Here is a 10,976-nt window from a genome sequence, read left to right on the forward strand (position 1 = left end):
AAGACCCTTGGATTAGAGAGAGAGAGAGATTAGGTAGGTAGATTGATTAGGTGGGTAGATAGGTAGATTAGGTGGGGAGATGGAGATGGAGATAGAAGATAGATATTGTAGATCAAACTTGACAGCTTTTAAGACTTGTGGGCTTTCAACTCCCAGAATTCCACCTCCAGTCCATGTTAGCTCAGGGATTCTGGGAGTTGAAGTCCACAAGTCTTCAAACTGGCCTTACAGGGTGGAGAGCCCACACGTGGGCCTGGAGGCCTCCTCCGCAGGGCAAGTTAAGGAGTACTGAGGGAATGGCAGTTCCCACCCTCAATGCTTTTGGCCTTGGGGATGTGGGGGGAAGGTTCAGGTCACCCCAGGTAGTCCGAAAAAGCCCCAAATGAGGAAATTGGGGAGGTGGGGTGGGAGAAACAGCTGGGCACACTTGCTATCGGCTACCTGGCCCGACCCGCTTTGCAAACGAAGGCGGGGAGGGCAGCAGCAGCTGCGGTTTAAAGGGTCAGGCAAGGGGAACACCATTTGGCGGGGGAGGCGTGGTAACGCCAGCCACCTCCAATGCGGCATGATTTACCATTTCTCAGGCTTTGCTTCTGGTCACACGAGGGGAGTGGGGGAACCCCCATTAACAGCTGGGGGGCATTTGGGCAGTGAACTCTGCAAAGGGGCAGGGGGAAGTGTGGTGGGTTCCTGGCTGGCAGCTGCCCGCGGTGGGAATCCTGTGCCAGGTTCATAGCCCTGCGGCCTGGTCCTGCCTCAGTTCTGCCTGTGGCTTTTCCCACACTCCCTTGGAGAGGCTGTGAGACTTCCCAGCCGAGAGAAAGCTGCACTTGGAAGCTTCCTGGCTGGCTGCCCGGATTGCAGGAATATTTCGAACCCGCCTCCCTCTTAGGAACAGCTTGGCAGGACTCTTTTAAAAGCCCCGCCCAGACGCCGCACCTGGCCGTACCCTCCCAGGCCTTTCCACCTCGCACCGACTCGAAGGGCTAAAACACCCGGGTGATTCCCGAGGAGCTTCTTATCCTGTACCCCAAGGCTGTAGCCGGCATGTGGCTTTCACAAGCCGCCGAAGCCGTTTCTAGGCCCACCGAGCTCCCGTTTCTGGTCGCGCAACGAGACAAAAGATGCATTCGAAAGCTGGAGCCCCCCCCCTCTGCCCCCCCCATCATTTCGCTTGCAGGACATAGCTTGCATCCCCGTCTGCTGATCTCCCAGAGCTTGCCAGTGGTAGATCTGTAAAGGATCACACACACACACACACACACACGTGTTCAGTTCCTCCTGGGGTCCTGCAGGAGCAGACCACGCCCGTGTGAGTCCCCGAGACACCAAGCCGCCATGGAAGGAAACAGCCCAATGGATGATTTAAGACGTTTGCTATCCTCTCCACCACCACCACACATCGATTTAAGAGTAACAGTTGGAAGGGACCTTGCAGGTCATCTAGTCCAACCCCACTCCACCCAATAGGAGACTATTTCTGACAGATGGCTCCAGTTCCAATCTCTTCTTGAAAGCCTCCAGGGATGAAGCTCCCACAACTTCCAAGGGCAACTTCTGTTCCATGGGTTGGTTGTTCTCCCTGTCAGAAAATTTCTCCTTATTTCCAGGTTGAATCTCTCCTTGTTCAGTTTCCATCCACGATTCTGTGTCTGGCCTTCAGGGGCCTTGGAAACTAGAATAGAATTCTTCATTGGCCAAGTGTGATTAGACACAAGGAATTTGTCTTTGGTGCAGAAGCTCAGTGTACATGAAAATACATTCATCAAGAATCATAAGATTCACAACACAAGTGAGTCATAGGTTACTAATAAGCAATCAAATCATACTAGGGAACAAAACAATATAAATAGTAAAGATAACAAAGTATCACGGTTATAATTATAAGTTGGAAGAGATAGGTACTTGGAAGGATGAGAAGAATACTACTACAGTCTTACTAAATAGTTTGACAGTGTTGTGGGAATTAGTTGTTTAGCAGTTCCCATAGAGTTGGAAAACTTCTGTTTTCATTTCATTTGAGGTCTATTTCACCCTGTTTTCCACCTTAGAGTGATGTGGGACTCAAGTTCCCACATCGGAATTTGGGGATGGGGGACAGTCCTTGTGTCTAGTTATTCTGATGGACCCCCTCCACTTTGTTGCAGCCCCTCAAATATTAGAAGGCTGCTCTCCTGTCTCCCCTAGTCCTTCTCTTCCCTAGAGTAGCCAGGCCCAGTTCCTGCAACTGTTCATCGTATGTTTTAGCCTCCAGTCACTCTCTCTTGCTCTCTCTCCCTCTGTCTTTCTTTCTCTCCTTCCTTCCTTTTCCTTTCTCTCCTCTCTTCCTCTTTCTCTCCCTTTTGGTTCTTTTTCTCTTTCTCTCCCTCTTTTTTCTTTCTCTCCTTCCTTTCCTTTCTCTCTCTCTCCCTTCAAATCTTGGAAGCCTGCACTCATACCTCCCCTGGTCCTTCTCTTCCCTAGACCAGCCACGCCTGGTTCTTGCAACAGTTAGCCTCCTCCAATATGCAGGGATGGGACACCCCCCACCCCACACACAAACACAAACACACCCAACGCCCTTCTTTCTATACCCAGAGGTCTCCAAACTTGGCAACTTTTAAGACTTGTGGACTTCAACTCCCAGAATGCTCCAGCCAGCCATAGCTGAGGAGTTGCCCTCTGAAGTTGTGGGACTTTCAAGAAGAGATTGGAGTGCCATCTGTCAGAAATAGTGTAGGGTCTCCTGCTTAGGCGGAGGGGGGGGTTGGACTAGATGACCTACAAGGTCCCTTCCAACTGTGATTATCTGTTTATCTGCCTCAGGAGATAAGGCCCTCCCTTGCCCTCACCAGCCTGGCAGCAGCCGAGCCCTGCCCCATGCCCAGGATGATGCCTGAGGCAGATAACAGATCATCAGAGTTGGAAGGGACCTTGTAGGTCATTAGACCAACCCCGCCCCCTCACCCCCACCCAAGCAGGAGACCCTACACCATTTCTGACAGATGACGCTCCAATCCTCTTCTTGAAAGTCTCAAGAGCTATGCTGGCTGGAGCATTCCGGGCGTTGAAGTCCACCAGTCTTCAAAGTGGCCAAGTTTGGGGGGAACCCCTGTTCTGTAGGGGGCAACCGGCGGAGCCCCGGCGCAGGGGATCCGGCTTGCAGAAAGAAAACCTCGCCCCCTCCGCCCTCCTCGCGGGGACGGACGGCCTTAACCAAGGGGGCAGCGCTGCAGCACCCCCCCCCTCCCCCCCACCAGCCTGGCAGCAGCCGAGCGCTGGATTGTGGGGGGGGAGGGAGGCGTGATCCTGGCATGCCAGGGGTCGGGGCTCCCCGTGTGACGTCATGCCAAAACAAAGCGAGGGCGGAAGAAGCGAGAAGACGCGGTTCGGGCATGCGCGGTGGGAGGAGGGAGGCGATCCCTCCGCGGGGCGCAGCGTTGCCCAGCCTGCTTCTTTTTTTTCCCGCGGTGCGGGGGGGTTGGGAGGGGGGGGAAAATGATCGTCCGCCCGGGATCCGTGGTGGACCCGGACTGGCATTGCACCGAGGAAGGCAGAGCTTACTCGGGCGCGCTCTTGCGCCGGGCGCAGCGCCGATCCTTCGGTGAGGTCGCCCTTCCTCTCCCCCGGCGGGAGCTTGGGAGGGGGATTCGGGGCAAGGGAATCCCCTCCCCGCCCCGCTATCAAAGTCGACCTTCTCTCCCACGGCAGGGCTGATCGAGAGGCCCGTGCTGGCTCCGCAGGCGGCTGCCGACGTAGTCGGTTACAAGGTCTTCGTCTCGGGCAAGAGCGGCGTGGGGAAAACCGCCTTGGTGGCCAAGCTGGCCGGTCTGGAGGTGCCCCTGGGGCATCACGAGACCACAGGTGACCCCCGCTTCCTCCTCCTCCTCCTCCTCCTCCTCACAAGGCAAAGGATGGAAACCTGTAAAACCTAAAAGCCCAGGCGAGCTCGGTGCCAGGATAAAAGAAGGAGCAAGGGCAGAGCTTTCCACAAACTGGGCAGGATGGTGGGGGGTCCTTCCTTCTGCCAGGTAGCCCCGAGACCCTCTCCCTGAGGCAGATGAACAGATAATCACAGGTGGAAGGGACCTTGTAGGTCATCTAGTCCGACCCCGCCCCTGTCTAAGCAGGAGACCCAACGCCGTTTCTGACCAATGGCAGTCCAATCTCTTCTTGAAGGTCTCCAAGCGATGAGCTCCCACAACTTCCGAGGGCAACTTCTGTTCCATGGGTTGATTGGCAGGGGGGCTTCCCTAGGAGTCCCGTCCCCAGAGGGCTCCAGCTGAAGCGGCTCTTTCTTTCTTTCTTTCTTTCTTTCTTTCTTTCTTTCTTTCTTTCTTTCTTTCTTTTTCTTTCTTTCTTTCTTTTCTTTCTTTCTTTCTTTCTTTCTTTCTTTCTTTCTTTCTTTCTCCTTCCTTCCTTCCTCCCTTCCTCCCTTCTTTTTCTTTCCTCCCTCCCTCCCTCCCTCCCTTCCTTCGTTCCTTCCTTCTTTTTCCTTCCTCCCTCCCTCCCTCTCTTCCTTCCTTCCTTCCTCCCTTCCTTCCTTTTTCTTTCCTCCCTTCCTCCCTCCCTCCTCCCTCCCTCCCTTCCTTCCTTTTTCTTTTCTTCCTTCCTTCCTTTTTCTTTCCTTCCTTCCTTCCTCCCTCCCTTCCTTCCTTCTTTTTCTTTCCTCCCTCCCTCCCTTCCTTTCTTTCTTCTTTTTTCCTTCCTTCCTTCCTTCCTTCCTTCCTTCCTTCCTTCCTTCCTTCCTTCCTTCCTTCCTTCCTTCCTCTCTCCCTTCCTCCCTCCCTCCCTCCCTCCCTCCCTTCCTTCCTTCCTTTTTCTTTCCTTCCTTCCTCCCTCCCTCCCTTCCTTCTTCTTTCCTTCCTTCCTTCTTTTCCCAGGGATCCAGACCAGCCTCGTCTACTGGCCGGCAAAACTGCGAGAGAGTGGCAAGGTGCTCTTCTTCAGGTTCTCCTTCTGGGACTGTGGCGAAGCCGTGCTGAGGAAGTTTGACCACATTCTACCCGTGAGTCGGCCCGCGGAGAGGTGCCAGGTTGCATTCTGGGATGGGTGGGGTGGGGAATGGGAGCCCCCTCGACTTTTCCTCCATTCTCCGCAGGCCTGCAGAGAGAAAGCGGACGCCGTCCTCTTCTTGTTCTCCTTCACGGATCGCGCGTCCTTTCTCGACCTCCCTCACCAAATCTCTCGCGTGACAGACGGAACCAGGGATGTGGTCCGAATGGTGGTGGGCACCAAGTATCCTTTAAAACAGGGATCCCCAACAGAGGTGGTATTCAGCCGGTTCTGACCTGTTCTGGAAAAACCGGTAGCGGAAATTTTGAGTAGTTCGGAGAACCGGCCAATGCCCCGCCAACCCCATCTATTCCCTGCCTCCCGAGTCCCAGCTGATTGGCTAGTTCTTTGGTTGCCCTGCCCAGGAGAACAGAGCTGGAAAGCAGGTTAGTGGGGTGGGGGAGGGAAAGGGGATTTTGCAGTACCCTTCCCCCTGCCACGCCCACCAAGTCACGTCCCACCAAGCCAAGCCACACCCAGAGAACCGGTAGTAAATAAAATAAATGAATCCCACCACTGGTCTCCAACCTTGGCAACCTTGAAGCCTGGTGGACTTCAACTCCCAGAATTCCCCAGCCAGCTTTGGGGAATTTACTGGCTGGGGAATTCTGGGACTTGAAGTTCACCAGGCTTCTAGTTGCCAAGGTTGGAGACCCTTGCTTTAAGGGCCTTCTCAACAGATTGCGGGGGCAGCCTGCCTCTTTTTAAGATGGTTTCATCTTAAGAAATATTTCGCTTTTCCGCAACGCCTGTCTTTTTCTTCCTGCCAGCCTGTCCTTGAGCAAAGAAATAGCATAAACAACCTTTCAAAACCCACTCGATTCAAATACAATCATTGCCAAGATTAAAGAGGAGCTGGCTCCGTTCCCCGTAGCCTAGTCCAGAATCGTCTCAGGCCGAGTTTGGCGTGGAATGGTCCCCTTCTTATTGCTTGGCCATTCACCTTCCTTGACCAGCTGTCCCCAGGTTTGACCAGTTTGCCCACACGGATGTGACGGAATCGGACATGGTGGCTTTCTCCCACACCTGGGGTTTGCCGATCTTGCGGGCCAAAAGCGTTGGCGAGCGGCCCTCGGATGGATACGCTGGCCTAGCTGAGGTAGCGCATCTCTTGAACAGCCTCGCTGAGCATCTCTGGAGGCAGGACCAGGTGGCGGCCGGCTTAGTTCTCGGAGAGGCGAGCCCTGCCATCCCGGGAAGCTGTGGCTCCATGAAATCCTAATTCTGCTGCACAGGTTTCTTCCTTTCAATAAAACGGATGGTTCTTAATAGCCTTTAAACCCCAATCTTTGTATCTGCTGGCAGGGCTGAATTCTGGGTTCCCTCGGTGGTAAAAAATAATGCATCAAGGACGCAGGGGGGGACAGAAGGCAGCGTGGGAGGGCAGGCCTCCCTGGATCCAACTTGTGAGGTTCCGAAGAGTATTTTTGCAGGTTCATGCCAGATTTAAGGCTCTGATCTGTTTGGAAGAGGGTGGCTTCTCAGCCCTGAATTCTCTCTGGCCAACAAAGTGACCTTGATTATGTGTCTGAATGGTCCAACAGCTGGCAACTCCAAATCTCAACCAAAAAATGCTCCGTCCTACACACTGGTAAAAAAAAAAATCAGTACACAAAATCAGTGAAGATGAAATGAGATATATATTGGGAAGTCATTCTAGCGATTTTAGGGGAGGATACCTTAAAATATATATGTTTTAAAATATACAGTGGATTATTTAATGTTAACATGTCTACAGTTGGGAAATGAATTATCTTCATGCAAGTGAGTTAATAAACATTTTGAATTTAGACGCTGGACGTGTCTCCCACAATCTGTATATATACAAATAGTTCTCGGCTTACAACAGTTCATTTAGAGACCGTTCAAAACTACGTCACTGGGGGGAACAAAGTGACACGTGATCGTTCTTCACACTTAACAAACTGTGGCAGCATCCCGTCAGTCATGTTAATCCAAATTTGGACACTTGGCGTCTGATTCATATTTATGACCGTTGCAGTGTCTCGGAGTCAGGTCTTTTTGCGACCTTCTGACAAGCAAAACGGGGAAGCCAGTAGCGGTCAAGCTATTCTCCAAAGCACCCGAAGGCAGAAGAAGCAACGGGTGGAAACTCATCAAGGAGAGAAGCGACTTTAGAACGAGGGAAAAATTTCCTGACAGTTAGAACAATTAATCAGTGGCACAGCTTGACTCCAGAAATTGTGAATGCTCCAACACTGGAAATTTTTAATAAGAGATTGGACAACCCTTGGTCTGAATGGTGTAAGGTATCCTGCCTGAGCAGTGGGTTGGACTAGAAGACCTCCAAGGTTCCTTCCAATTCTGTTATTCTATTCTATTCTATTCTATTCTATTCTATTCTATTCTATTCTATTCTTATTTCTATTCTATTCTACTCTACTCTACTCTATTCCCTTTCCCTATTCCATTCCATTCCATTCTATCCTATTCTATTCTATATTCTATTCTATTCTATTCTATTCTTATTTCTATTCTACTCTACTCTACTCTACTCTACTCCCTTTCCTTATCCCATTCCATTCTATTCTATTCTATTCTATTCTTATTTCTATTCTCTTTCTTCTACTCTACTCTATTCCCTTTCCCTACTCCATTCCATTCTATCCTATTCTATATTCTATTCTATGTCGTCATTTGGCTGAAAAGGTGAGGATCCAGGGCTTGGTTTTCAAGCCTCCCCCTCATCTTCATCACCCCACAATTGTATTTACACCCGAAGGAGAGAAAACCTCCCTGCGCACTTCCACGTAGGCCCTTCTTGACCGCTTCTTAGCAGAAGGGCATTCCGTCTCCCGGGCATAGAAACTGGCTGGCCAATTCCTTCATGCTGGCTTCTGGCCTGCCGCTGCTGCACGGCCCCTCCTCCTCCTCCTCCTCCTCTCCTCCTCCACCAAGCTCCGCAGACAGACAGCCTGGGAAAGAGAAGCTGGAAAGCAGCAGTATTAGCTCGATTTCCATAGCTACGCAGGCAGCAGCAAGGGGGAACCTGCCCTGAAAGGCAGGCAGGCAGGGAGGAAGCCTTGGAGCTGCCCACCGCCTTCGCCAAGCAGGGTGACTGCTTTGCCTCCTCCGCCCCCAGAAGATGCTGCACAGGCATCCTCACGGCACGGTCCAGGACCAGGGATGAGCTGAGAAGCAGGGTGGCAGCCCCTCCCCTGTCAACCACAGCAGCCCCTCCCGGCCTCTGCCACACTCATGGGCAAGAGCTGACGGGAAGAAGCAAGCAGGTCTCTGCTGCCAAGCGCCATGATCCGCAAGAAAGCCTCCGCTCTCAGCCCGGCCGATGCCAGCCTCCTGCTTGGCGCTGCCAAGGGATGCTCCGGGAGTGACGACGGAGCCGTTCGAAACAGGGCCTCCACCGGTAGCTTCGTAAGTAGCTAACAGGGTAGAGAAACGAATTTAAGAGATATTATTGGGGATTTGTTAAAGAAAAGAAAAAAAGATCTTCCGCTTAGGGAATGGCTGTGGGATCTGGTCGGGATGGAGTAAGCGGGAAAAGGGGCTTTTGCTCCTGTTCGGTGTGAAACTCTTAAGCGTGCAAGTCCTCAGGATGCAGCCCCTTGGAAGTTCCCACAAGAGAACAGGGAGCAGATTCAAATCCCCCGCAGCAGCGCCTTAAAGCTTTATTAAGCTGACGGCGGGCGATTTCTGGTCATGCATATTAAAAAATAACAAAAAACAGAAAGTTAGAGGGCTTGTAAGCAGGGGTGGGATCAGACAGGGTTAACTAGCAGTTCGGTGATTTACGATGTGCTTCCCTGCACGCTGCGCGCACGCGTGTAAATCATCAGCTTGCTGCCTGGACAGCTGAGCAGCGCTGCGTGTAGGGAAGCAGCATTTGAAAAAGCACTTTTTTCTGCTTTTTCAAACGCAGCTGTGCCTTGCACGGCAGCTGAGGTTGAAAAAGCATGAAATGAAGGCCAGGTAAGAGCCAGGGCAGGCGGGTGGGCCAAAACAGCAGCAGACATAGAACTGGTTCTATGTCTGCTGCTCTTCAGAGCTACCGGTTCCACAGAGCTGGACAGAACCAGTAGAATCCCACCCCTGCTTGTAACGAAGCCAGCGGAAAGGAAGCCAACGGCAATGAATTTGGGACGCTGAAATTATTGATGTGTCGGCCTCCATGGATTCCACGTAGAGGAAAAGGAGAGCATCCTTTGCCGTGGCAATACATTCTGGGATGTATTGCGATGTGTGGCACAACCGATCACCCCCAAAACAGGGGTGTAGCACTTAGCAAGCAGAAGAGAGAGATGGGGGGGGACGGACGACACACCAGATTTGTAGTCCAAGCTGCTAAGATCTCTTAAAATCCGTCCTCTAATAAGAGGACAGCGATACTCTCCAATGTCTCTTGCTTGGTGGGCCGTGTTTCCCGACCCACAGCCCCAGCTGGCTCCCGAGGCTTCCCAGTCCTTCTCTGTCTATATCTCTATATGGTCTCCCTTGACCTTCTCATTGGTAGGATGTGGAAGAGGATGACGCGGTCTGCATTTGCAGCAGAGACGGATATGATTCCTCCAACAGTTCCAGAGGAAATTACTTCAGGGATGGGAAAACGAAGATCGGTGAGCAGGCCCTGTTTCTCGGTGGCATAAATGGATAGACCTGGGAGGGATCTGAGAGGGATCTGAGAGTCCGTCCCAACCGAATCCTCGCTCAGCATGAGATTCCAGCAGAGTTAGGGGTTGTTGTTAGTTGTTGTTTTTTGCTAGTTCGTCCAGGTGATTTCATGAATCCTTCATGAAACGCGATTCCTCTCCAAGAGCTCTTTTCGAAATATCGAAGATAAACTAAGCCGGGAACCAGCTTCCATGGCAAAGGGAAAACTCAGAGCAAATCACTGCATGAAAAATTCAGAAGACTTGCGATTCTGTTTATAATAATAATAATAATAATAATAATAATAATAATAATAGCAGCAAAGCAACAACAACAACAATAACAAGGCAGCCTGTTATGAAAGTCTTTGGACAAAGGTTCAAAAACACCTGTTTGGTTGGCTTTGCAGACTTTGTGCTGGTTTGGGAAGAGAAAACCCGTCCCTCGAAGAAAAAGCGTGCCAAACAACTGCACCGTCAGGGTGAGGCAGCAGCGGGCGCAAGAGGTGGCTGGGACCAACGCTACGGGCGGCACGAGAGATGGAAGCGGAAATTCCTCAAAAACCTGAGGAACACCGGCCTCTTGGTAGAGAAGGTGAGGCCGTTGGGGGCGGGGGCAGCACCTCTGGGGCTTGGAAGCCCCGCTCCCCCATGGGTGGCAGTAATACAGAGAGTGCCGTGTTGGCATCAGAGACAGTCTGGGCTCAGTTGGCATTGGCGGAAATAACATCCCACTCCGACGTGTCTTTGCACTGAAATGGAATTGATCCAAGTATTTGGAAGAGGGCCGAACTCCTCTCTTGTCGTCTTTCAGATTTGTTGGGTTTTAATCGGGGCTCCTGGAGTTCTCAATTGGGGTGCCCCGCCCTCCTTCTCGATCCACCCATCCAAATGGGTTTGCTTTTACAGGAGGAGACCCAGAGCGAACACAAGAGCATCCACTATTTAAAGCTGAGCGCCCCCTGGGAGGTGCTGGTGTATTACGCCGAGGAGCTGTGCATGCGAGCGCCTCTCCAAGTAAGCCCTTGGCTAATTTTGTATGGGTGTGTCATGCCCCTGTTGGAATCTGATTCCGAAGGGGAGGTCAAACAGCTGACAGGGAGTGGGGGTGTGGCTCCAGTGGCTGTGGAGGAACCTGGGGAAGGGCACAGTCCAGTTGGGCATTCAGAGGAAGACCCAGGCCCAACCCCTCTTCATCCTAGGACACGCAGGGACGAACGGATAAGGGAGCAACGTGGGTTATGGGGGAGAAAGAGGCCCTGATTCCCTTCATTAGCTGCAGCTGGGAAAACAGGATATAAAGGGTGTTTGCACACA

At 52.0% G+C, this 10,976-nt stretch overlaps 2 protein-coding genes across 4 annotated transcripts in view; both read left to right on the forward strand.

Moving 5' to 3' along the window:
- Positions 1-3,379: 3,379 nt before the first annotated feature.
- CPLANE2 (ciliogenesis and planar polarity effector complex subunit 2) lies at positions 3,380-6,305 on the forward strand. 2 transcript variants are annotated; one of them, XM_026715743.2, is made up of 5 exons: positions 3,380-3,583; positions 3,691-3,843; positions 4,863-4,987; positions 5,081-5,217; positions 6,001-6,305. In XM_026715743.2, exons 1-5 carry the CDS (start codon positions 3,478-3,480, stop codon positions 6,254-6,256), a joined length of 777 nt encoding a protein of 258 aa, XP_026571528.1. In that variant the 5' UTR covers positions 3,380-3,477; the 3' UTR covers positions 6,257-6,305. The 2 variants fall into 2 exon arrangements, with proteins under 2 accessions (XP_026571528.1, XP_087771257.1); XM_087915131.1 differs by lacking the exon at positions 3,691-3,843 and having other exon boundaries at positions 3,441-3,583.
- A 1,340-nt stretch (positions 6,306-7,645) lies between these two features.
- LOC113446197 (anoctamin-7-like) overlaps positions 7,646-10,976 on the forward strand; it is a 23,115-nt gene continuing 19,784 nt past the window's right edge. For both annotated transcript variants that reach the window (XM_087915182.1, XM_087915183.1), the window contains exons 1-4: positions 7,646-8,427; positions 9,524-9,626; positions 10,070-10,254; positions 10,569-10,676. In XM_087915182.1, the coding sequence (XP_087771308.1) occupies positions 8,305-8,427; positions 9,524-9,626; positions 10,070-10,254; positions 10,569-10,676 (519 nt within the window). In that variant the 5' untranslated portion in view covers positions 7,646-8,304. The remainder of the gene's footprint in view (positions 8,428-9,523; positions 9,627-10,069; positions 10,255-10,568; positions 10,677-10,976) is intronic.

This window comes from Pseudonaja textilis, chromosome 18, assembly GCF_049901715.1.
Source record: "Pseudonaja textilis isolate UNSWEBS1 chromosome 18, rPseTex1.2, whole genome shotgun sequence".
Classification (NCBI taxonomy): Eukaryota; Metazoa; Chordata; class Lepidosauria; order Squamata; family Elapidae; genus Pseudonaja; species Pseudonaja textilis.

Bases quoted from the DNA above. Each gene is read 5' to 3' on its own strand.
- CPLANE2 (XM_026715743.2), top strand. From the start codon at position 3,478: ATGATCGTCCGCCCGGGATCCGTGGTGGACCCGGACTGGCATTGCACC. The intron at 3,844-4,862 runs GTGACCCCCGCT...TTCTTTTCCCAG, and splicing joins GGGGCATCACGAGACCACAG to GGATCCAGACCAGCCTCGTC. The intron at 5,218-6,000 runs GTATCCTTTAAA...AGCTGTCCCCAG, and splicing joins CGAATGGTGGTGGGCACCAA to GTTTGACCAGTTTGCCCACA.